This window comes from Coregonus clupeaformis, chromosome 23 (assembly GCF_020615455.1).
Source record: "Coregonus clupeaformis isolate EN_2021a chromosome 23, ASM2061545v1, whole genome shotgun sequence".
NCBI classification, from domain to species: Eukaryota; Metazoa; Chordata; class Actinopteri; order Salmoniformes; family Salmonidae; genus Coregonus; species Coregonus clupeaformis.
Genome location: NC_059214.1, coordinates 38,794,264 through 38,820,581, shown reverse-complemented (window position 1 = coordinate 38,820,581; position 26,318 = coordinate 38,794,264). Strand labels below are relative to the sequence as shown.

The 26,318-nt window shown below is 43.0% G+C and overlaps 2 protein-coding genes across 5 annotated transcripts in view; both read left to right on the top strand.

Annotated features, from left to right (window-relative positions):
* The window catches only part of LOC121536980 (SEC14 domain and spectrin repeat-containing protein 1-like), a 30,298-nt gene extending 16,937 nt beyond the window's left edge, over positions 1 to 13,361 (top strand). For both annotated transcript variants that reach the window (XM_041844679.2, XM_041844678.2), the window contains exons 12-20: positions 3,641 to 3,763; positions 7,879 to 8,073; positions 8,447 to 8,561; positions 8,763 to 8,922; positions 9,122 to 9,203; positions 9,402 to 9,524; positions 9,622 to 9,813; positions 12,430 to 12,560; positions 12,846 to 13,361. In XM_041844679.2, the coding sequence (XP_041700613.1) occupies positions 3,641 to 3,763; positions 7,879 to 8,073; positions 8,447 to 8,561; positions 8,763 to 8,922; positions 9,122 to 9,203; positions 9,402 to 9,524; positions 9,622 to 9,813; positions 12,430 to 12,560; positions 12,846 to 13,113 (1,389 nt within the window). In that variant the 3' untranslated portion in view covers positions 13,114 to 13,361. The remainder of the gene's footprint in view (positions 1 to 3,640; positions 3,764 to 7,878; positions 8,074 to 8,446; positions 8,562 to 8,762; positions 8,923 to 9,121; positions 9,204 to 9,401; positions 9,525 to 9,621; positions 9,814 to 12,429; positions 12,561 to 12,845) is intronic.
* Positions 13,362 to 19,122: 5,761 nt separating this feature from the next.
* LOC121536316 (skin secretory protein xP2-like) lies at positions 19,123 to 26,223 on the top strand. Of its 3 annotated transcripts, XM_041843592.1 has the most exons (8): positions 19,123 to 19,228; positions 21,146 to 21,227; positions 22,949 to 23,008; positions 23,372 to 23,545; positions 23,928 to 24,149; positions 24,914 to 24,968; positions 25,161 to 25,272; positions 25,381 to 26,223. In XM_041843592.1, the coding sequence occupies exons 4-8, from the start codon at positions 23,543 to 23,545 to the stop codon at positions 25,808 to 25,810; spliced, it is 822 nt and encodes a 273-aa protein (XP_041699526.1). In that variant the 5' UTR covers positions 19,123 to 19,228; positions 21,146 to 21,227; positions 22,949 to 23,008; positions 23,372 to 23,542; the 3' UTR covers positions 25,811 to 26,223. The 3 variants fall into 3 exon arrangements, with proteins under 3 accessions (XP_041699526.1, XP_041699524.1, XP_041699525.1); XM_041843590.1 differs by having other exon boundaries at positions 23,372 to 24,149; XM_041843591.1 differs by lacking the exon at positions 22,949 to 23,008 and having other exon boundaries at positions 23,372 to 24,149.
* The last annotated feature ends 95 nt before the right edge of the window (positions 26,224 to 26,318 follow it).

The following is a 26,318-nucleotide window of genomic DNA, read 5'->3' as shown; positions in this document are numbered from 1 at the left end:
ACACACACCAACATACTACACACACCCAAACACACTGCACAATGCCAACACATTGCAGAGCACACACACACAGCCCAATGACATCATCAACACCAGCCTAGTGCCCTACACACACTTCCCTAATGGCAACACCAGCATAGTGAAATACTGATGCCAGGATTCAAACAAACGCAGATTACAGACATCGCACTGCCTTGACTTTAGTCCAATACCTTCATCAACAGCAGCCTAATGACCAGACTGAGAGAGACAAGTGTAGAATAAAGCTTCTCTTTTGTCCATTGTGTTCTGCACTTTGTCTCAGAGAGGTTTACAAGCTACACACCAACAGGATTTCATGAGGATCAGTTCACCAGGCACCTGGAAGACCCAGTGGTTGTGAGACGCAGAGGCTACTGTATGAGAGCCTTCTTCAACAGAACTTGTTTTTCTTCTTCAGTGGAGTTTTAAAGCCAGACTCCGGTGATAAATTGCCGTAGCCCTTTACACACGTCACCATATACGGGTTGAAAATGGCAGATTTGGACACTGATAAGAGCCTAAATTGGAATGCAGTGACTGTATAGTAACATGCTATACATAACATCAGAGATCAGGGTCTTCGCTTCACAGCTCTGTAATGGTTTTGACGACAGACATTCTGAACTTGAGCACCGCGCTTGACAAGAAGTTGCCCCCATCCCTCCAGCTAACTGGGCAACTTTTTGTTGTCTGAGTGAGGGAAATGCTGTAAATTACGAGGACTCTATGTATTTTGAAAGATGATACGTTGAGGATTATAATAAATACCGCTTTGATGTCATACAAGCAAGCCAACCACCCGTGGGTCCGAATGTGCACTTCACATTTCCATATCATAAAACTTGTGTATACACTGAGTATACCAATCATTAGGAACATCTTCCTAATATTGAGTTGCACCCCCCCCATTTTGCCCTCAGAACATTCTCAATTCATCGGGGCATGGACTCCACAAGGTGTTGAAAGCGTTCCACAGGGATGCTGGCCCATGTTCATTCGAATGCTTCCCACAGTTGTGTCAAGTTGGCTGGATGTCCTTTGGGTGGTGGACCATTCTTGATACACACGGGAAACTGTTGAGCGTAAAAAACCCAGCAGCACATACTACCATACCCCGATCAAAGGCACTTAAATATTTTGTTTGCCCATTCACCCTCTCAATGGCACACATTCTCAATTGTCTCAAGGCTTAAAACTCCTTCTTTAACCTGTCTCTTCCCCTTCATCTACACTGATTGAAGTGAATTTAACAAATTACATCAATATGGGATCATAGCTTTCAACTGGATTCACCTGGTCAGTCTGTGTCATGGAAAGAGCAGGTGTTCTTAATGTTTTGTATACTCAGTTATACACAATCACTATGTTTGATGTACAGTTACAGGATGACATGGTGTTATACCCTGGGTTGTCCTGAACAGAATGAGCCTGTTTGTTGTATTGGGAAGAAAACTGCGCATCAGAATGCACTCATGACCAAAATTACCATCTGCTTATCTGAATTGCCTTGTGAAAGCCTAAAACTGTAAGATTGTATTTTATAATTTAGCTAGTCGTGTTGGCAATAGAATACGCTTTCAAATTATGCCCACCTGACCCAGATTGTGATTTATAATGGACCGTTCTTGGGTATTGCGTAAACATCAACAGTAATTGTGTAAAGGCGGGGATGCAGGGCTGTGTGTTCCTCTAGTTCCTCAACGACACGAGAGCTCAAAAAAGCACCTAAAAAAGCACCTTATAGTTGAGTCATAAAAGTGCAGTGAAATGACTTAAGAACTGTGCACACTTTGGAGAGGTGTGTGGCCACTTTGAAACACCAGTTAGAACTCACTCAAACTCTTGTCATTTTTTGTTGCACTTAGCCGCAATTTTCCAAGAATATTCTTATGTTGCTGAATGTATCCAGAATATTTTCTGATTTCGTTATCAACAAATGTAAATGTAAAATGCACATAAAATCAACAGTGTAATGTTTGGATTCAGTCTTGTCAGGTGAACTGTTGTCGTCACCTTTAGTCTAATACTTTTCCCATAATCTCCAAACTGTTCCCTTTTAATTTCTACCATGGTTATGCATTCCATATTTCTTCTGTAAGAAACATTTCAATTTAGCCCTATCCATGAAGCCAATTCCCATGATTGTAAGGGGTTAAATGTCCACAATGTAACCAACTGGTATCAAACCCAGGTTATTAGGGTAACGAATTCACATTCCAGTGTCAGCTGTACATACCACTGGATGGAAAAACTAACTTCCAACTGTTGACGTCTAGTCTCAGGCAGGTGTGTGTACAAAATGGCACCCTGTTCCCTAGTGGGCCCTGGTCAAAAGTAGTGGGACCTGGCCAAAAGTAGTGCACTATATAGGGAAAGGGTGGTCATTTGAGACAAAGCCAGGGTGAGCAGTCAGCACACATGGGTACATCTCAGCACACTTCCTCCTTGGCAGCTGGCACTACCTCATTTCCTGTCTGTAACCATGAAGGGAAATGCCTTTTCTCCCATTGGCCGATAGATTTAGCTCTACTTTAGCATATAAAACAGTGGTTCCCCGTACCCCGTCATGTGCAACTGATCATTTGGCCTATGTTCTTATTAGTCTTCCCATATAGGCTACCACCTGTCGATTTGCCTGGTACCCTTAGGGGTACTAGTACCCCAGGCTGAGAACCACTGATCTAAAGATGTCAGCATTGTGAATGTTTTCCAATGCAAAAGGAAGTTATAAGGAAGTGAACAGATCCTGAGATATGATGTGATGTGTTCCATGGAATGGATGGATTCTATTTTAGATTCTAGATCCTAACGGAATGAGCAGTCTGTTGCTATGGTGATGAAGATGTTGTTCAGTAGGCAGCTGTAGGATGATGGATTAGTTTGGCTAGGGGAGTTTGGCCTAGTTCTTATCTGCTGGGAGTAGAGATGTAGTGCTGTGTAGCGAGTGGGGGAGTAGTTTGTAAGCTGTATTGCTCCGAGCTATATAGGAGACAGGCGGGAGAATTGCTTAGCAAGGCTAAAGGATGATGCAGAAGAAGTCAAACTCAACACACTGAACTATTTGGTCATCCCTCTTTCAAAATTCAGTGGATTCTAACACCTCTTCTTGATCATCCCTAACTAATGCTGTATTTGAACCAGATGTTGAATTAGATTTATCATGATATCCTTATCTTGTCCTGAGATGTCAGTTTCAAGTAGACACACACAGAAAACATTAGTACAATATATCGTGAACAATATTTACTTTATAGGTAACGTGGCAAAATATTTGGCTGTGCTGACACATGGTGCACTATTTGAACAATGAGCCTCATTATACAACATTTTCAATGTCAATACATGCTTTATACGCGTTGTCACCTGCTAGCTTTTAAGGAAAGTGTTACGCCATTGAAACCCCACACTGATTTAAATTTGTTCCAACCAATAAGGGACCTCCGATACCTGGAAAGTAGTTCATTGGTGGGCCTGGAGGAAGTGATGAAGCATTTATTAATGATTGTGTCCAATCGGGGATCTCACAGATACCTGGAAGATATTTGATTGGTTGATCCTGGGGTGTCTGAGTGATGAAGCGTGTGTTAATGGGGTCTTTCTCTTTCTTGTTGCTATGCAGGTTGTGAATTGGCTGGAGGGGCCTGGCACAGAGCAGCTCCGAACACAGTGGGGGATCGGAGATTCCATCAGGGCCTCACAGGCCCTGCAGCAGAAACACGAGGAGATAGAGAGCCAACACAGCGTAAGGACAGAATAAAACAACAGACACAAAACAACAGACGCAACACAACATAATGCAATACAATACAACACAATACCACAAGACACATAATTGGCCAACAGACACAACCCATCCATACAGCAGAAACACAAGGAGATAGAGAGCAAACACAGCGTAAGGACACCAGACACGATAACACAACAGACACGATAACACAACAGACACGATAACACAACAGACACAGCTCTATTACACCACTCCTTGTTCAATGTTCATACTTACTCACAGAGATGAGAAGAGTTGTGGAGATAGATAGCTGCTAGTTCTCTCTCTCTCTGCAGTAGAAGTACGTGTCTTGAAGAGCCCAATAATTAGGTCACTGAATATGATTATGGATTTAGATTGTTAGGAAGAATCTGTTAGCTGCCAGGAGACGTACTGTAGTGAAGGCACTAGGCAGAAGACGTACTGTTCTGTAACTGTTTTTTCATAGATCAGTACTCTCTGGGCTGAGGAGCAGGGGCAAAGCAGTACTAGACTAAAACTATGGAGTAAAACTGATGTAGGTAAACCATTGAAGTAAATAAGGTACAATGTTTACATCTGGAAAAGGCTTGTGTGATTTCACTAACAAAACAACAGCTGGCATTAGTATTTTCCTGCTCAATCACCAGATTCAGGCCAGGCCAGGAAGTGACTGCAGCAGCAACAGCTGTGGGATATAACGAATGTCTCCCCTGGCTGGGTTTATATAAAAGACCCTGATGAATCATTGCTCTGGGCTGGAGCGTGCCCTGGTGACGGAAACAGAGAAAGCCGGCAAGGGTGTATACAGTGGGGGAAAAAAGTATTTAGTCAGCCACCAATTGTGCAAGTTCTCCCACTTAAAAAGATGAGAGAGGCCTGTAATTTTCATCATAGGTACACGTCAACTATGACAGACAAAATGAGGAAAAAAAATCCAGAAAATCACATTGTAGGATTTTTAATGAATTTATTTGCAAATTATGGTGGAAAATAAGTATTTGGTCAATAACAAAAGTTTCTCAATACTTTGTTATATACCCTTTGTTGGCAATGACACAGGTCAAACGTTTTCTGTAAGTCTTCACACACTGTTGCTGGTATTTTGGCCCATTCCTCCATGCAGATCTCCTCTAGAGCAGTGATGTTTTGGGGCTGTCGCTGGGCAACACGGACTTTCAACTCCCTCCAAAGATTTTCTATGGGGTTGAGATCTGGAGACTGGCTAGGCCACTCCAGGACCTTGAAATGCTTCTTACGAAGCCCCTCCTTCGTTGCCCGGGCGGTGTGTTTGGGATCATTGTCATGCTGAAAGACCCAGCCACGTTTCATCTTCAATGCCCTTGCTGATGGAAGGAGGTTTTCACTCAAAATCTCACGATACATGGCCCCATTCATTCTTTCCTTTACACGGATCAGTCGTCCTGGTCCTTTTGCAGGAAAACAGCCCCAAAGCATGATGTTTCCACCCCCATGCTTCACAGTAGGTATGGTGTTCTTTGGATGCAACTCAGCATTCTTTGTCCTCCAAACACGACGAATTGAGTTTTTACCAAAAAGTTCTATTTTGGTTTCATCTGACCATATGACATTCTCCCAATCCTCTTCTGGATCATCCAAATGCACTCTAGCAAACTTCAGACGGGCCTGGACATGTACAGCTTAAGCAGGGGGACACGTCTGGCACTGCAGGATTTGAGTCCCTGGCGGCGTAGTGTGTTACTGATGGTAGGCTTTGTTACTTTGGTCCCAGCTCTCTGCAGGTCATTCACTAGGTCCCCCGTGTGGTTCTGGGATTTTTGCTCACCGTTCTTGTGATCATTTTGACCCCACGGGGTGAGATCTTGCATGGAGCCCCAGATCGAGGGAAATTATCAGTGGTCTTGTATGTCTTCCATTTCCTAATAATTGCTCCCACAGTTGATTTCTTCAAACCAAGCTGCTTACCTATTGCAGATTCAGTCTTCCCAGCCTGGTGCAGGTCTACAATTTTGTTTCTGGTGTCCTTTGACAGCTCTTTGGTCTTGGCCATAGTGGAGTTTGGAGTGTGACTGTTTGAGGTTGTGGACAGGTGTCTTTTATACTGATAACAAGTTCAAACAGGTGCCATTAATGCAGGTAACGAGTGGAGGACAGAGGAGCCTCTTAAAGAAGAAGTTACAGGTCTGTGAGAGCCAGAAATCTTGCTTGTTTGTAGGTGACCAAATACTTATTTTCCACCATAATTTGCAAATTAAATTCATAAAAAATCCTTCAATGTGATTTTCTGGAACAAGTATTTGATACATTGCCGATTTTGCAGGTTTTCCTACTTACAAAGCATGTAGAGGTCTGTAATTTTTATCATAGGTACACTTCAACTGTGAGAGACGGAAAATGACATTGTATGATTTTTAAGTAATTAATTTGCATTTTATTGCATGACATAAGTATTTGATACATCAGAAAAGCAGAACTTAATATTTGGTACAGAAACCTTTGTTTGCAATACAGAGATCATACGTTTCCTGTAGGTCTTGACCAGGTTTGCACACACTGCAGCAGGGATTTTGGCCCACTCCTCCATACAGACCTTCTCCAGATCCTTCAGGTTTCGGGGCTGTCGCTGGGCAATACGGACTTTCAGCTCCCTCCAAAGATTTTCTATTGGGTTCAGGTCTGGAGACTGGCTAGGCCACTCCAGGACCTTGAGGTGCTTCTTACGGAGCCACTCCTTAGTTGCCCTGGCTGTGTGTTTCGGGTCGTTGTCATGCTGGAAGACCCAGCCACGACCCATCTTCAATGCTCTTACTGAGGGAAGGAGGTTGTTGGCCAAGATCTCGCGATACATGGCCCCATCCATCCTCCCCTCAATACGGTGCAGTCGTCCTGTCCCCTTTGCAGAAAAGCATCCCCAAAGAATGATGTTTCCACCTCCATGCTTCACGTTGGGATGGTGTTCTTGGGGTTGTACTCATCCTTCTTCTTCCTCCAAACACGGCGAGTAGAGTTTAGACCAAAAAGCTATATTTTTGTCTCATCAGACCACATGACTTTCTCCCATTCCTCCTCTGGATCATCCAGATGGTCATTGGCAAACTTCAGACGGGCCTGGACATGCGCTGGCTTGAGCAGGGGGACCTTGCGTGCGCTGCAGGATTTTAATCCATGACGGCGTAGTGTGTTACTAATGGTTTTCTTTGAGACTGTGGTCCCAGCTCTCTTCAGGTCATTGACCAGGTCCTGCCGTGTAGTTCTGGGCTGATCCCTCACCTTCCTCATGATCATTGATGCCCCACGAGGTGAGATCTTGCATGGAGCCCCAGACCAAGGGTGATTGACCGTCATCTTGAACTTCTTCCATTTTCTTCCAGTTGTTGCCTTCTCACCAAGCTGCTTGCCTATTGTCCTGTAGCCCATCCCAGCCTTGTGCAGGTCTACAATTTTATCCCTGATGTCCTTACACAGCTCTCTGGTCTTGGCCATTGTGGAGAGGTTGGAGTCTGTTTGATTGAGTGTGTGGACAGGTAATACAGGTAATGAGTGTTGAACAGGAGGGCTTCTTAAAGAAAAACTAACAGGTCTGTGAGAGCCGGAATTCTTACTGGTTGGTAGGTGATCAAATACTTATGTCATGCAATAAAATGCAAATTAATTACTTAAAAATCATACAAATGTGATTTTCTGGATTTTTGTTTTAGATTCCGTCTCTCACAGTTGAAAAATTACAGACCTCTACATGATTTGTAAGTAGGAAAACCTGCAAAATCGGCAGTGTATCAAATACTTGTTCTCCCCACTGTATATATATATATACACACATACAGAGACAGAGACTTGTTGTGGTATGTCCCACAGCCTTCAGCAGGTATTGTTGGTATACATTATTAGCCCAACCGTCTGTGTTTGCTGGTATGAATTCGGACTCCACAAAATAAGTTCCCTCACAGGAAAATAACGTATTTATTTTGTATTGTAGTGTCTGCCTCTTCTGCTCTGTAATAACGCATGTGTTATTGGTTGTGTATATACAGGACTGCTTGCTGTGTATGATAATGTGTCTTATTGGTTGTTTATTTCCAGGAATGCTTTGCAGTGTAATAATGTGTGTGTTATTGGTTGTGTATCAACAGGAGTGGTTTGCGGTATACGTGGAGCTGAACCAGCAGATAGCAGCGTTATTGAGTGCTGGAGACGAGGAGGCTCTAGTGGAGCTGAAGGGTCTACAGCAGCAGCTCAGTGATGTCTGCTACAGACAGGCCAGCCAACTGGAGTCCAGGCAGAACGTACTGCAGTCAGCACACGAGTTCCACGGCACTGCACAGGATGTATTTATCATGGATTCATTAATTGATTGATTGAATTTATTTGATAATAGAAAAATACCTATACAGCCAAGAACAAGAGTGACAGTGATTCTCACTCTAAATCACCAAGTCAATCCTTAGGGCCAGTACCTAGGGCCAGTCCCTTGGCACTTGTGTACTGTACATCTTTGAGGTTTTTATATTTGAAAGCAATATGGCAGCAATCAGAGGGCAAGATGGAGCTACCACCACCCATATTGCTTACGCTTACCAAGTCCTCCAATCTACATGGAGTGGGGGTTGATTTGGGATTGTCATAATAATATAGACTTCTAACTGTATGGACTAGAGCTTTTTGTTGCCTTTGTACTAACGCCCCAGTTTACCCTCCCAGCTGTCCCAGCAACTGGATGGTCTACTGGGCATGCTCTGTGCAGACATGGCCCCTGCTGACGGAGCTGCCATCCAACAAACACTCAAACACCTCGAGGAGAAACTCAAGAGCGTTGGTAAGCACAATTTAATTTATATTATTCTATTATATTACTATTAATTTTTGTAATGTTATTATTCATTTAATTTTTAAGAAACAAAAACTCTATGGCTTATTTAAATGGGTAACTGCAAGAATAAGGTTTGGTTAGAATATTTTAATAGTGTTAGTTGGTTTGGTTATTGAGGAATATTCTCTGCTGTGGTGCTCTGTCCAGAGGGAGCCCTTGCAGGCCTGAGGGAGAAAGGTCAGGTCCTGATGGATCAGATGTCCAACCAGACGACCTGGTCCTATGGGAAGGACGTTCCCATCGAGAACAAAGAAAACATTGATCACATCCAAGGAGTCATGGAGGACATGCAACTCCGGAAACAAAGGTTTGCCCAGATTTATTTTTTATAAATATATTCTTCTGAGCATTTAAGGCTCCAGCTGCTCCAGATAATGCTGAAGTTGTTTACAAAGCTTCCGCGAGTCAGACAATTTCTGGAATATCATGGAATTTTGGCCATTGCAATGGATATTGCCATGGAAATGACCATTGTCATGTTTTAAGAGTGTTTTGGTTCTGTCTAGATGTGAAGACATGGTGGATGTGAGGAGACTGAAGATGCTTCAGATGGTCCAGCTGTTCAAGTGTGAGGAAGATGCATCACAGGTCAGTCTATGGGCCTCCCCTTCTTCATCTCTGTCAGTTTGTTTGATGGTTTAAGCTCTGTTGGTTCTGGGTTGCATACTTCAACATGTCGCTGATGTGTTTGGTGACTTGCTATTATTGACATATTGTTTTTGACATGTTGTTGATGTGTTGTTGTTAAGAACACCTTGTAAACCTCATACCTGTGTTGATTCTCAGGCGGTGGAGTGGCTTGGCGAGCTGCTGGATGCTCTCCTGAAGACCCACATCAGGCTAGGGGACGATGCACAGGAAACCAAAGTGCTGCTGGAGAAACACAAGAAATTTGTGGATGTTGCACAGGTACTAATCTCTCGTGGCAAGCTGTTGACATACATGTACAGAACACAACCCTGAACACATTACCACAACCCTGATCATCTCTCTCTCTGTGTTTCAGAGCACCTATGACTACGGCCGTCAGCTGCTTCAGGCGACGGTGGTGTTGTGTCAGTCTCTACGCTGCACCACGCGCTCCTCTGGTGACACCCTGCCACGCCTCAACCGGGTCTGGAAACAGTTCTCTGTCACCTCTGAGGAGAGGGTCCATCGGCTGGAGATGGCATGCTCTTTCCACACTGCAGCTGAGAAGGTGGGTGGAGAATGGACAGTAGTTACTGTGAAAAGAATGAGACACTAAGGAAAGGCTTTTTCCCTGTCTAAAGCTTATTTGAGCCTATGGAAAACCTACGGGTTGTGGGGTTTCATGACATAAGGTAGTGATGAATGTTCTATCAGTGTATGAACCATACAGGCAACACTCAAGCCAACATTTTAGGTAAACAATTAGCAACTAAACTCCAGAACAGCCTCTTTAATGATCAGTGTTGTAGTGAGTCCGGTCTCGAGACCACATATTGAGTGTCTCTGTGTTGGATTCATTTTTACTCGGTCTTGACTCTGTCTCGGACAATGAGGACTCGTAATTTCTCCCCGAGAGCAGCCGAGACCAGAGGAGTAAAAAACTCATAATTTTCAGCTCCCATTCAGTCAGCTCATAAAACCACTTCGCCAGGCCAAATATCCACACTCCTTTCATGGCACTATCTTATTATCACCTATTGAAACCTGGGCTTCCTACTTTACTGGTAACATGACTGTCCTTTACTTTCACTGAAAAATATCCACAAACTTTGTCGCGCTCGTCTGAATTTCTTTCGATTCGCTGGAAGGGGAAATTGTTTGAAAGCTCACTAGGCTATTATTAAGGGGAGACCAGGGGGAGTTGTAACATACACTGCTCAAAAAAATTAAGGGAACACTAAAATAACACATCCTAGATCTGAATGAATGAAATAATCTTATTAAATACTTTTTTCTTTACATAGTTGAATGTGCTGACAACAAAATCACACAAAAATTATCAATGGAAATCAAATTTATCAACCCATGGAGGTCTGGATTTGGAGTCACCCTCAAAATTAGAGTGGAAAACCACACTACAGGCTGATCCAACTTTGATGTAATGTCCTTAAAACAAGTCAAAATGAGGCTCAGTAGTGTGTGTGGCCTCCACGTGCCTGTATGACCTCCCTACAACGCCTGGGCATGCTCCTGATGAGGTGGCGGATGGTCTCCTGAGGGATCTCCTCCCAGACCTGGACTAAAGCATCCGCCAACTCCTGGACAGTCTGTGGTGCAACGTGGCGTTGGTGGATGGAGCGAGACATGATGTCCCAGATGTGCTCAATTGGATTCAGGTCTGGGGAACGGGCGGGCCAGTCCATAGCATAAATGCCTTCCTCTTGCAGGAACTGCTGACACACTCCAGCCACATGAGGTCTAGCATTGTCTTGCATTAGGAGGAACCCAGGGCCAACCGCACCAGCATATGGTCTCACAAGGGGTCTGAGGATCTCATCTCGGTACCTAATGGCAGTCAGGCTACCTCTGGCTAGCACATGGAGGGCTGTGCGGCCCCCAAAGAAATGCCACCCCACACCATGACTGACCCACCGCCAAACCGGTCATGCTGGAGGATGTTGCAGGCAGCAGAACGTTCTCCACGGCGTCTCCAGACTCTGTCACGTCTGTCACATGTGCTCAGTGTGAACCTGCTTTCATCTGTGAAGAGCACAGGGCGCCAGTGGCGAATTTGCCAATCTTGGTGTTCTCTGGCAAATGCCAAACGTCCTGCACGGTGTTGGGCTGTAAGCACAACCCCCACCTGTGGACGTCGGGCCCTCATACCACCCTCATGGAGTCTGTTTCTGACCGTTTAAGCAGACACATGCACATTTGTGGCCTGCTGGAGGTCATTTTGCAGGGCTCTGGCAGTGCTCCTCCTGCTCCTCCTTGCACAAAGGCGGGTTGTTGCCCTCCTACGGCCTCCTCCACGTCTCCTGATGTACTGTCCTGTGTCCTGGTAGCGCCTCCATGCTCTGGACACTACGCTGACAGACACAGCAAACCTTCTTGCCACAGCTCGCATTGATGTGCCATCCAGGATGAGCTGCACTACCTGAGCCACTTGTGTGGGTTGTAGACTCCGTCTCATGCTACCACTAGAGTGAAAGCACCGCCAGCATTCAAAAGTGACCAAAACATCAGCCAGGAAGCATAGGAACTGAGAAGTGGTCTGTGGTCACCACCTGCAAAACCAGTTCTTTATTGGGGGTGTCTTGCTAATTGCCTATAATTTCCACCTGTTGTCTATTCCATTTGCACAACAGCATGTGGAATTTATTGTCAATCAGTGTTGCTTCCTAAGTGGACAGTTTGATTTCACAGAAGTGTGATTGACTTGGAGTTACATTGTGTTGTTTAAGTGTTCCCTTTATTTTTTTGAGCAGTGTATTTTGTATTTTTATCTATTATAGACCTGTTTGGGTTAGTGATCATTTGGAGAGTGACTATTTGTGGCTCTCTGTTTTCACCATTCTGAATGTCTAAAGAATCCATATGTTCTTTTGAAATATGAACACAGAAATACAGGACATTTTGAAATCTTATTATGGTGACGATTTGACAGAATTACAATCATGGTCTTGAATTGGACTCACATTTTTCTGTTCTCGGTCTTGACTCTGTCTCGGACCCATCACCCCCGTCTCACCCCCACTCCTTACACACCACCACCACCCCCCTCCGGTCTTGGTCTTGACTCTGACTCGATTTGCTTCGGAATTGGTCTTGAATCGGTCTCGCTAACAGAACACTGTTAATGATCCTCCTCTGTTTCCCTGCCCCCCTGTCTTCTCCATCCCAGGTGCTGGTCCAAGCCAGCCCAGAGCAGGGTGATCTCCGAGTGGAGGTGGAGCAGGAGACCTATGAGGAGGTAGAGACGGTGGGGAAGGCTCTACTGGACAGACTCACTGTCCCTGTTATATTCCCAGATGGGTAAGAAACAAAGGACAGGTCACACTAAGACCTGCATGACTTTAGTGACTCCCTGAAACTTGTCATGGTGCGGGTTATAGTCAATGCTGGTAAAGTAATTTACTCCTCAAGTACCAAACTTAATTTACGCTGGCATGGCAACTGATGTTATCCAGTCACTATAACCATTTATCAATGTCATGGAGTGTACATGAAGATGTTTGACGATCTAATGATGCATGCCACTTTAAGAGGAGAGCTGATGCCTTGTTGTTGATTCCTTCCCTCCACGATGTCCCCCTTTAGGAGTGAGCAGTACTTCGGCAGCCCAGGAGACATGGCGTCCTCTGCTGTACACATCCGGGACAAGATGAAGCTGGTGGAGGACAGGAAACTGACTCTGCACGAGGAAGATGAAGACTTTGAGCAGCTACAGTATGATCAGATACATGACCAGGATGAAGAACTACAAGATGATGAAGACCTACAAGATGACCAAGAACTACCAGAAGTGGACAAAGAACTACAAGATGGAGAGGAACTGGAACTGGAGACGAACACTCAGAAAAGCTAATGGAGCACCTTTAACAGCTAACCTAGTTCCAGATCAGTTTGTGGTGTCTCGACAAATCATATGGCCATTGGTGTGGCAATCATAGGAGTTTACAAGACAGCATAAACAAATCTGGGACCAGGCTACGAAACAGCAGCAGCCAGCAGTACACCAGAGATTCAGGACAGGAAAGAACACATTTTTACATTTTAGTCATTTAGCAGACGCTCTTATCCAGAGCGACTTACAGTTAGTGAGTGCATACATTTTCATACTGGCCCCCCGTGGGAAACGAACCCACAACCCTGGCGTTGCAAGCGCCATGCTCTACCAACTAACCTTTGTCATCACGTCAACACAGCGCCTGACCATCACGTGCTCCAGAACTAAAATCCTGTCAATCTCCCGGTGTGACTGCATTCATTCCATCTCAGTTGTACTCTGCCTCGCCAAGCCATATTAATTTACCAAGAGCAGTTAAAAATAGAATATGGTCCTCTGGGATCCACTTGCATTGCTTACCGTACATGACATGGAGATGAGGGGAGGAAACAAAAAGGAAGAGGCTGAAAGCACTGACTGAACTGAAATTGACTATTTTCCTTAAAGCTTTACCTTGCCTGTCGCTTGTTACTCTTAAGTCGCGTTCACACTGCACCTAGCCCAGGGCTAGTTTCAACCAGGGTTTGCCCTGGGCTAAGAACATGTAGTGTGAAAAGCCCTTAAGACAGATGACTCAAGCTTTTACATGGTGCTACTAAACCTTCTAGAATGTACAGAAAGCAAAGCACCATCTATCTCCTTGTTTTTACCTTACAGGTGCTGTTGAGTTTCTAGGCATTTCTCTTTCTTGTCAAACTGCCTTGTTTGACTATAAGCAATGTATTTTATATTTTCCCTCTGTTTTTCCCCGCAATACCTTCAAGTGGTTTCTGGAAGAAAAAAAGAAAAATGTAAAAAGATGTGCCAATAAGTAAATCCATTCTCATTCTGAAGGCGTTTGAATTAGGCATTAACTGCCCAGCCGTCTGTTTCCGTTGTAGACAGCCTGTTGTATATTGCGCAGATGGATGGGTGCCGTCAACCAGCTTTTAAGACATTTAAGCTGTTACTTGTGTGCATCAAGGTACAATGTAAAATCAGAGCTTTGTTAAAACCTAGATTAGAGTGGTAGATCCAGGGCTTTGTTTTTATTAATAAAATGTGATATGAGAATGATGCTTCATCTCTTCATAGTTGTCATTCTAATGTATACATAAAGTACATATGCCTTTTGCATCGTGAGACATGCTATTGAAATATTAATTTTATATTTATTTTGTTTTGTATATTGGTATTTTACATGCCAGTGAAAGTCATAATGCTTGTGTTGTTTTTAGGTTTGCGAGGCTAATCATGTATTTCTTGAAAATCTGGTTCCTGCGAAATAAACAAGCAAACATTTGAAAGATTTCTTGGAGAGAATGTCATTTGTATTTCATAAGCATAGTCTTACAAGACAATGTATCTTCTACATACACAAGGTATGACGTCATGCTTAATTTAATTTTACACATGAAAGGCTTATTTTACAGACTAACTTTACCAGTTGTTGTCAGATTGAATAGGATATTTTAGGGTTCTCAAAAAAGCTGCCAAGCATTCACAAATCTTCAAGGTGTGTGTAGTCAGTACAGTAGCAGTATGAGAATGAGAACAGGCATTGTAAAATACCTTCCCTAAACTGGCATTCACACCTTACTGCTAAATTCTCAACAATCATTGCTAATTCACTTTAAAAGGGCAATATGCTGTTTTTTGGACATTTAAATTAATGCTATGCATTGATTGTTGGAGAATATCTATATTATAATACGCTAAGAATTCTAAGATACGGGAGGATCTCCTACCATTTTGCGCCGATTTTCTTCATTTTATGCTAAAAAAAAGCGAGTCCTCTTACATCCAGCTGCAGTGTTTTGTAATTTTTTTTGGGCCGAATGCAAATTAACTTGACATTCCAAATTACCATTTAATAAAGCCCTGAGTGATTATTTCTACCAGGGTTCATTGGGTTGGCCAAAGAAACAGAACACTACAGTGTTTTGCAAAACTATTCATCCCCCTTGGCGTTTTTCCTATTTTGTTGCATTACAACCTGTAATTTAAATGGATTTGGATTTGGATTTCATGTAATGGACATACACAAAATAGTCAAAATTGGTGAAGTGAAATGAAAAAAATAACTTCTTTAAAATAATTATACAAAATAAATGACGGAAAAGTGGTGCGTGCATATGTATTCACCCCCTTTGCTATGAAGCCCCTAAATAAGATCTGGTGCAACCAATTACCTTCAGAAGTCACATAATTAGTTAAATAAAGTCCAACTGTGTGCAATCTAAGTGTCACATGATCTGTGAGTATATATACACCTGTTCTGAAAGGCCCCAGAGTCCGCAACACCATTAAGCAAGGGGCACCACCAAGCAAGCGGCACCATGAAGACCAAGGAGCTCTCCAAACAGGTCAGGGTCAAAGTTGTGGAGAAGTACAGATCAGGGTTGGGTTATAAAAAAATATCTGAAACTTTGAACATCCCACGGAGCACCATTAAATCCATTATTAAAAAATGGAAAGAATATGGCACCACAACAAACCTGCCAAGAGAGGGACTCCCACCAAAACTCACGGACCAGGCAAGAAGTCCATTAATCAAAGAGGCAACAAAGAGACCAAAGATAACCCTGAAGGAGCAGCAAATCTCCACAGCGGAGATTGGAGTATCTGTCCATAGGACCACTTTAAGCCGCAGTGAGCTGGGCTTTACGGAAGAGTGGCCAGAAAAAAGCAATTGCTTAAAGAAAAAAATAAGCAAACACGTTTGGTGTTCGCCAAAAGGCATGTGGGAGACTCCCCAAACATATGGAAGAAGGTACTCTGGTCAGATGAGACTAAAATTGAGCTTTTTGGCCATCAAGGAAAACGCTATGTCTGGCGCAAACCCAACACCTCTCATCACCCCGAGAACACCATCCATGTTTTTCCATCGGCAGGGACTGCGAAACTGGTCAGAATAGAAGGAATGATGGATGGCGCTAAATACAGGGAAATTCTTGAGGGAAACCTGTTTCAGTCTTCCAGAGATTTGAGACTGGGACGGAGGTTCACCTTCCAGCAGGACAATGACCCTAAGCATACTGCTAAAGCAACACTCAAGTGGTTTAAGGGGAAACATTTAAATGTCTTGGAATGGCCTAGTCAAAGCCCAGACCTCAATCCAATTGAGAATCTGTGGTGTGACTTAACAATTGCTTTACACCAGCGGAACCCATCCAACTTGAAGGAGCTGGAGCAGTTTTGCCTTGATGAATGGGCAAAAATCCCAGTGGCTAGATGTGCCAAGTTTATAGAGACATACCCCAAGAGACTTGCAGCTGTAATTGCTGCAAAAGGTGGCTCTACAAAGTATTGACTTTGGGGCGGTGAATAGTTATGCACGCTCAAGTTTTCAGTTTCTTTGTCTTATTTCTTGTTTGTTTCACAATAAAAAACATTTTGCATCTTCAAAGTGGTAGGCATGTTGTGTAAATCAAATGATACAAACCCCCCCAAAAATCTATTTTAATTCCAGGTTGTAAGGCAACAAAATAGGAAAAATGCCAAGGGGGGTGAATACTTTCGCAAGCAAAATAAAGAAATATCACTATTGCGTCATCCTGCCAATGCTACTATGACATCGCTGAAGACGGTAGTTTCAAAATTCAAACTGTCATTAATAATTATTGCATCATCATTTATCCCATGATGACATCACTTCAGCCCCCCTTCCCCCTGAACAAGTGCGTCCTCTTCTCCAGGCACCCCAAAAGAACACAAACACACACACATACATACATGAACCTTCAGGACTGAGAACAGTTGAGGAGAGGATGGCTGTTCTGGGGCGCAGGTTTACCCTCAGGTCAGTGGACAACCCATCTCTGAAGCCCATGATTCAGGAGGAACAAGCTGACCCACACAGATTTGTATCCAGCACCCCCCTCTACGTGCTTCTTAAATATTGAGAATTTTTATCAGACTTTAACATCTCTACACTTCTTTAAATTTTTCATCCATTAAAGTTTGTTTTAATCAAATCAAGTCGAGGAAGACAAAACAACTCCACCCCTCCCACTTGTACCTTGCCCAACCTGACCTTCAACCAGACAGATAAAATGGAGAAGAGGGATAGAAGAGGGCACGAAGCCCTGAGATGTCCCTATCAGTCCCAAAGTTCGTCATCGCAGAGCACCCACAAGCGCTGCCGCCCCATGGTGTCCTGGCGGCGTCACAGGAGAGGAGGCCGCAGGAGGCGTTAGACAGGCCGGGTAACCTACCTGGCCTAACTGCCCTTTCCCGCTTCTCCCTATTGAAGGTGAGGACTAGAGAGTATACAGCTACGAACAGAATGTACTTTTCTGTGCAGGTAAGGAGAACTTACACAACAGATTAGGATAATTAACATAGTAGGTTAGGATAATTAGGTTAAGGTTAGGACAATGGTTAGGTTTAGTGTTAGTTAAAATGCTAAAATTCTCCATTCAATCATCAACATTCAAGTCAGATTCATTGCACCATTATGGTTTAGTTTGCGCTCATTTGCAGCATAGGCCTACAATTTCTTGATCCAAAGGTTGGATTACAAGTTCTAACCATTATAGATGGCAAATCATTAATTCATAAACATTTACTATAGCTATAACATTGCACAACATTGACAGACAACTAAAGGAAGAGAATAGACAGGGTAATATACACTCTGGCCAGTTTATTAGGTACACCCATCTAGCACCGGGCCGGACCCCGCTTTGCCTCCAGAACAGCCTGAATTATTTGGGCATGGAAACTCAATTGGTATCAAGGGACCTAACATGTGCCAGGAAAACATTCCCCACACCATTACAACACAGCTGACAACTGGCAGGATGGGCCATGGACTCATGCTACTTATGCCAAATCCTGACTCTGCCATCAGCATGACGCAACAGTAACTGGGATTTATCTGACCAGGTAATGTCTTTCCACTCCTCAAATGTCCAGTGTTGGTGATCGCGTGCCCACTGGAGCCGCTTCTTCTTGTTTTTAGCGATAGGAGTGGAACCCTGTATGGTTGTCTGCTGCAAAAGCCCATCCATGACAAGGACCAACGAGTTGTGTATTTGGAGATGCCGTTCTGCATACCACTGTTGCACTGCGCCGTTATTTGCCTGTTTGTGCCCTGCCTGTTAGCTAGCATTATTCTTGCCATTCTCCTTCGACCTCTCATCAACGAGCTGTTTTCGCCCACAGGACTGCCGCTGACTGGATGTTTTTTGTTTGTCGCACCTTTCTTGGTAAACTCAAGACACTGTCGTGCGTGAAATGCCCAGGAGGCCGGCCGTTTCTGAGATACTGGAACCGGCGTGCCTAGCACTGACGATCATACCACGCTCAAAGTCGCTTAAGTCACTCGTTTTGCCCATTCTAATGTTCAGTCGAACAGTAACTAAATGGTCGATTCCTGCCTACCCGCTTTATATAGCAAGCCATGGCCAAGCGACTCACTGTCTGTAGGAGCGAACCATTTTTGTGAACGGGGTGTGCCTAAAAAACTGCCCACTGAGTCTAAATTGATCGGCTATTACTTTAAAAGTATAATGTTTATAGGATCATTTCAAGATCCAACCATTGTAAATGGTAAATCATCTATAATACCCATAGGCCTAAGCCTCTCAGCTGCGGGAGGGTCTACGCTGTGTTTTGTATTTTTGCTTATTTTCCCGGTTTTTGTGTTTGGAATGGCATGGTTACGATGGGAGATTCAGCTGTCATAATGCAAATGATGTAATCGTTAGTGTTAGTAGGCCAATTTTGAATCTGTAGAATGACTACATTAACCATAATGCTAATTGACTGGACATTCCAAATGACCATGGCAATTATGCATCACAATTGTAGTTATATTTCTATGGTGAAGGCCCTGTTAAGGTGTAGGGGGTCATGTAAAAATCTACCCCATCGTGAAACAGTTCCCAATCGACATAGGGCAGGCCAGTTGGCCTAACTTTTGCAACCAAATGATTTTACTGTGCCCGGTCCACCGGTGTATTGAAAATGAGTAGCCTTAACAGTGGGGGTAAGTGCCGGAGTGTGATACTTTTATTGAATGAGCATGGCCTTATTTTTATTAAAGCATATTGGATTACTGAATTCATATTCCATTCACCCTGCTCAATGTAATATCGATTGGTTTAGGTTACTAAATGATACTCACATTTCCCCTATACCCATCATGAGGTTGCTACAACCTAGCCTATGAATGAATGAATGTGAGTAATCAAGGTCACAACCCTGAGCTAGGCGAACCAAACGAGTGCGCTCGCATACTCCCTTAAAATACTGTCGTGTATTGGGATTATGCCTTTGTTAAATGTTTTTCTTGAAGAAATGGAATGTTGTTTATGTTAGGTCAAATGTAGCCGTTTGGAGGGTGACGCCCCAGGGGAGACTGGTGATTGGCCAGAAGAGGGAGCACCCATCTTTTTGCATTGTTTATAAATAGGGGCTAGACAAAGAAAGGGCAGAACGGCCATTGCAATCTGGGACGCAGTTCTCCGGATGTCATGACATCTGTCACTTATGCTGAAGCTTGTGATATGAATAAACCTTATGATCCAAGTTCAGTATGAGCGGACTCCTTTGTTCATCAGCAATAATTGCCACCATTCACCCGATACGACAATACCTTTGCTTGAAAAACTTGAAAAAAAACACAATAGTACTCTTTGTCAATTTTGAGATGCTGTAGCCAGTATACACTTCCTCAAAATAGTCCGAATGAATCTAACATAACTGAAAGAAATCTGTCATTAATTTTGACGTTTTGCCGAGGAGATCATAGTCATGCAATTTTACATCTAACTAAGATGTTTGGATCAGTATTTCTCAATGAACAAATTTGCATGAAAACGAGTCGTCTCTCTTTGAATGCAACAAAGACTTTATTGAAGAATCCCTACAGTTGACCAATGTGTGTGCCCGAACAGCCGAAAAAAACCTTACAGAAGTCCAAAACAAACAAAAACATCACAAAATGTAATCATAATATATGCACGAACTCTTCCGAACTGTAGGCATAATTTACAGGCAGCTGGGTGACAAGCAAGTACAGTTCTGTTTTGAATATTTCAGTACACCTACTGTAATATAAATATGGTATCAAAGCAAGTACTGTGTAATGACACACAGTATAATACCGTAAAATGTACTGTATTGTACTGTAAAAAAAATAATAATAATGCTACCATAATCGGAATGAATGAATTAAAATAATTGAGGGGAGGGGTTTGTATTTCACAGTATTTTACTGTAATTACAAGGGATTGGTGCAACCAGGTTGGCTGCTAAGTAAAGTGTTTACACATAACCGTATTTATTTTGTAGCGTTACACTTGCACTTCTATAGGCCTAAGAAAGGCTTCCAAACTGGCAGCAACTACACGGCAAAACAGACCAAAAGGACATGGCAAAATGCTGAACAATTTCAGGCTAAGATTAGCTGAAACTACAATCTGCCCACTAGACATTTTAAATTAACGAGGAACTGTAACCAACCACATTGTAGTTAAATTGGTACAGTATTCTCACTCACGGGTGCAACAAATATAACCTCTTACAAGGCACGCCTCAAAATATGTTAATGAGCCAGAAACAACAATACCATGCACCCATTAGTGGTCAAAAGGTTTTTGGCGCTCCAAAGATACGGTGACATTATGCATCACAAGAGTAATTCAATTTCTATTGTAAACTGCTGTTTTTTAATACTGTAGATATGAATAACATGGGTTAGGCCTATCAAAACATGCGCCACCGACACACGCAGCAGCAAGAATGGCATTGAATCTAAATATAAATGTTCAATCATTTACCACCGGTGAGGGCAGGGTACCACCAGTTTAATATACTGTAGGTTATTTCACAAAAGAGACCTAGTGGATACTGAATAGGGTGCCATTCAATGCAACAACAACGTCATCTTTTTTTTTTACAGGGCGGGATTAGATTGTCGTCACCTGGGAGGCAGACTGGCTCAGCAGGTAAAACCTTCAGAGAGGTGTCCTCTTCAGAATGCGGTAAGGTTGCTCCTGCTCAGTAACCTTATATAATAATAATAATAATATGCCATTTAGCAGACGCTTTTATCCAAAGCGACTTACAGTCATGCGTGCATACATTTTTTTGTGTATGGGTGGTCCCGGGGATCGAACCCACTATCTTGGCGTTACAAGCGCCGTGCTCTACCAGCTGAGCTACAGAGGACCACATATATCAGGGTAGTAATATCATTATGACTCACAGACATTCTTAAAGGTATAATCCACCCCAAACCACTAATTATTATGATTAACATTGTTAAACAGTGTTAAAAAAAACACTAATAGACTATGTGAAAATTATAAATTTTGGTGAACAAATGTTTCACTTTGTCATTATAACAAGGTTGGTAGCAACATGTGAACATCGTTGCAAAACCCACAATACAATGCTATCTCTCTGGGCTTGCTAACTAGTTAGGTAGCTAGCTAGCAAACATAGCTACACACAATAATACCAAAGCCAATATCAGCATGCGAAGTAGTTAGCTAGCTGTAAAATTGCCTTAAAAACCTGCGCTATCAATTTAGGAGCCTTTCTCACAAGTTCAATTTACAGTTTGACTGCCCAGAGCAAGTGCAGAGTACAGATTGCAGAGCCCTTTCCCACGTTTCCCATAGACACACAGGGCGCATTACAAGATGGTATTTAAAGGATAAACTGTGTTGAATAATTTGGTACACTGTTTAGATTGAGCACATCAAAGCGAAATCTACTTTGTCATGACGATATAAATGGATGGATGTGTTCTAGACAAGTATGCCCATACCATCTGGCTGATTTGGCGATCTGGAGTGCAGGTAATTGTTTTAAAAGCGTTATGAAATGTGATAGTGCGTTATCCCCTATCTCCAGCGACGAGAACCATGTATGACGCGTAGAGTCGATATCCACTCTTATAAACCTAGGTCGCTACAATATGAAAAGAGGGCAAAATTCCATACCTTACTGACTTATTACTGTAACCATGTAGCCTATGTAAATACATATACCAAATGGTAGAATAGAATACCCAATGGAATATTGAAGAACACTGGTTCAGAATAAGAAGATGTGTATTTGCAGTGGAGAACCACCCATGATTTACCTCCTTCTTGCTGCTAATACTTTGTCTCATTTTTTAATAAAATGTGAAGTTGTGAGAATGTATAAACAGCATATAGTTTATGTCAGTGCTTGACTTGGACTGAGGTAGGTGCTGTTAACCATTTTGGGTGCCGGGTACTGTTTATATTTAGGTGCTGGAGCTCCACAATACTTTTGAGCTAATATTTTATAAGAGGTGCAGGAGCTCAAGCAGCAGAAAATTTGAGGTGCCAGTACTCAGCTCCGGTGAGCTCCTGCCCAAGTCAAGCACTTGTTTATATATACAATTCTTTTTGGAAGAGAAAATACTTTAGATTAACCATTTGTAATGGGGAATATTTAAGATGTATGTTTCCCCTTTTAAGGAATAAACATGATTTGCAGTGTTCTATTTGTGACACTTGTTTGTGTAAGGGTTGATGGTCAATAGGCTCTGTGCTGTATGTTATGTATTAAACTAATAATATAGTGATTGAAGCCAGACTGGATGTACAAGGATCGGGGACATTGATACTCTGTATGTTATTGTATTGATGACCTTATGAACACTATGTCATTCTGTAGCAGCTGGCAAGTCACTGTCTTTTGTTGTAACTCCATACAAACCTCCCAGGTTGATGTTCACGGAACACTGGTGCTGTTAGACTGGAATATTAGGGCCTGCTTAGAGAAGGTGAGTTAGACATTTTTCTAGGCTTCTGTGTGAGGTGTCTCCCTGTTTGCAAACTTGTATTAAACCAAATTGATTTATGATTGACTATATCCGCGACTGCTCTGCTCTTTTGTTCACCTGAAATCCTCTTTTACACATTTGAGCCTCACAAAAGAGTTGCTCTGGGTTTTAGTCACGTGATAAGACCCATCCTACCTGTTGGAACTGTCAAACTGGTTATGCCATAATCCTAACCAACCACACACAACCAGATAAAGGGAGGTAGGGAGGGGTAGGAGGTGGTGCTAGAGAGTTGGACAATCCATCCTCTTCACTCTTTACAAAGATTTTGAAGTTTGAGGTGTTTTTTGTGTTCTTTGACAGTGATTTCAATTACTACGAAGCATCTTATTAACTAACAAGAAAACTACCCAGGAAGAGGAAAAAAGGACCAGGAAGGACATTAAGCGTCGGATATACTGTAGAGAAAAGGAAGAGCAACAAAGCAGTTCATAGCGTTGCTTCAGGCTTCATGCTGTAGCCTATGGGAGGACTATGGTAACAAACGAGTCATAGAAACTCACTCATACGACCACACATTTTCATTGACTCAGTGAATAAGGTAAACTATTTAATAGTCACTGTGCTCTCTGCCACACAACATTCATATTGTAAAGACATAGGTGATATGTACTTATATGGACATAGGTGATATTTACTTATATAGACATAGGTGATATATAGATATTCATACAGTATATACACAGATAAAGTCCAGCAGACACACATACATTCACACGGGGACAAATACATAGACTGAAAGAACATCAAGAACCAACACCCACACAAACTCCCAGAGGCAGCCATGAGGTTTATAGTGGTGCTAGGAGGCCTAACTATCCTGATCTCCATGGGCCTGGCCCTGATTGTCTTTGGCCAGCACCTGACGGAAGCCAACCTGACCCTGCAGAACCTGCATCTGGATCAGAGGGTGCGGGCAAGCGCCAACCAATTCAAGGAGAGGCAGTGGCTGGAAAACCTGCTGAAGGGGCAGCTAGACTGGAAGAAGAAGAATGTGGAGGAGATGGAGGCCGAGGTGAACAAGCTGACCGAAGAGGAGGGGAAGAAGAAGACTGAGGTCGAGGCCTGCCAGGCAGACAAGGTGAGAGACAGATAATTACTGTTCTATACATACTAGACAGACCTGGGTTGAATACTGTACATATAGACCATTGGTGTACTATAAAGACCATGACTGCCCAACACTCTTCATGGAGATCTACTGTCCTGTTCGTTTTCAGTCCAACCCTAAACTAACATACCTAATTCAGCTAGATAAGGCATTGGTGAGCAGCTAAAAGTAGAATCAGGTGTGCTAAATTAGGGTTGGAGCGAAAACCTGCATGACAGTATCTCTCCAGGAACAGGGTTGGGCTGCCCTGCACTGGACAGACCTGGGTCAAATACTGCACATGCAGGTATGTCAAATAATGGAGATGTTCTTGATTTTGTTTTCCTGGTACAATGGATCAAATGGAATTGTCCCAAAAGTGTAAACCCCAAGCATTGAACAGTGATGACAATGGCTTGGGGCTGTGTAGCTTGGAACATGGTGCACTAAACCAGAGCAATCAAAAAAGCAATTGAAAGTATTTAACATTTGACCAAGGTTGGTATATGGTGCTTGTCAACCCACTGGGCACACACTGGTTGAATTAACATTTTCCCCACGTAATTTCAATGAAATGACGTCAAACAAACCTGGAATAGACGTCGAATTGACGTCTGTGCGCAGTGGGAAGTGCCGAGTAGAAAGATTTGAAGGACTCAGATAAGGATTTTTAGTATGTACAGCATACAGTAGGTGTAAATGTAATTTTTCCCCTTTACCTATATTTTGAGTTATCTCTCACTTTCGGCACAAAGAAACAAAAGGAGGACGAACTTGGACCCATACAGAAGGAGCAGAGTGATATTGAAGGTATGTGAGTCTTTTCTAGTAGAGTTGTTATTCCTGTAGCCACTTGTGCCACAAAGTGGTGAAATCTGGTAGCATGTCAGTCACTGTAGTAGAGTGCATCTCTCTCTCTGGGTGCATTTCTTCAGTGTCTTCCCTTTGCCTCTCTTCTCTGCTCTTCTCTTCTGATCTCATCTCCATGTCTCGTCTCCTCAGCTACGTTCAAAACTGAAAAGGAGACTTGGACTGGGGAGATCACCACTCTCAAACAGCAGTTGGAGCAGAGTAGCAAAGTGTGTTATTTTGTAAAGGACTCAATAGACACAGTGTAAGTAGCAGATTTGTATTACCTAGAAAAATAGAACTGTACTGCTCTACTTTGGGTGAAACATCAAAGAAAGTTTATAATGATAATAAAACCTTTTGTTTTCTCCAGGAAATTATGTCCACCCAAAGAAGGAGCAGCAAAAGCTGAAGCGGCCCCTGTACAAGGAGGTGAACCTGCCTCTGCAAAAGCTGAACCTGCCTCTGCAAAAGCTGAAGCGGCCCCTGTACAAGGAGGTGAACCTGCCTCTGCAAAAGCTGAACCTGCCTCTGCAAAAGCTGAAGCGGCCCCTGTACAAGGAGGTGAACCTGCCTCTGCAAAAGCTGAAGTGGCCTCTGCACAAGCTGAAGCATCCCCTGTAAAAGCTGAAGAGGCCCCTGCACAAGCTGAAGCAGCCCCTGTAAAAGCTGAAGAGGCCCCTGCACAAGCTGAAGCAGCCCCTGCACAAGCTGAAGCAGCCCCTGCACAAGCTGAAGCAGCCCCTGCACAAGCTGAAGCAGCCCCTGTAAAAGCTGAAGCAGCCCCTGTAAAAGCTGAATAAGCCCCTGTAAAAGCTGAAGAGGTCCCTGCACAAGCTGAAGCAGCCCCTGCACAAGCTGAAGAGGCCCCTGTAAAAGCTGAAGAGGCCCCTGCACAAGCTGAAGCAGCCCCTGCTCCAAAGCAGTAAATCTCTCCAATTTTCTCTCAGAATAACATTAATGGTGTGTAGTCATTCATTCATGATGCGCACTCATATTTATGTTGTTTGTTTGTGGGTAATCTTGGAAACCCAGAACCGAAAATCTCATGTAAACTATACTATTTATGTTATGTAGTTTGTCCACAAGAGATTAGGTTGTGGGCATTGTCAGTGTGTCAGTTTGGCACACTATGTAGCCTAAAGTAATTAGGTGCTGTTTGTTTTTAAAAACTATTCATATCTTATCAGTTTTTAAATAAATGTTTAGTTTTTCATTAACATTTTTATAAAGCCTATTAGTTAGGCACAGAAATCACTGAAAGAGAAAACCACTGCCTTCCCCTGATGATGGCTCATGTGATGAAGAGGG

Coding starts and splice junctions, on each gene's coding strand:
- LOC121536316 (XM_041843591.1), top strand. CDS start 23,853: ATGAGGTTTATAGTGGTGCTAGGAGGCCTAACTATCCTGATCTCCATG. Junction 24,150..24,913: donor AGGCCTGCCAGGCAGACAAG/GTGAGAGACAGA, acceptor TTCGGCACAAAG/AAACAAAAGGAGGACGAACT. Junction 25,273..25,380: donor AAGGACTCAATAGACACAGT/GTAAGTAGCAGA, acceptor TGTTTTCTCCAG/GAAATTATGTCCACCCAAAG.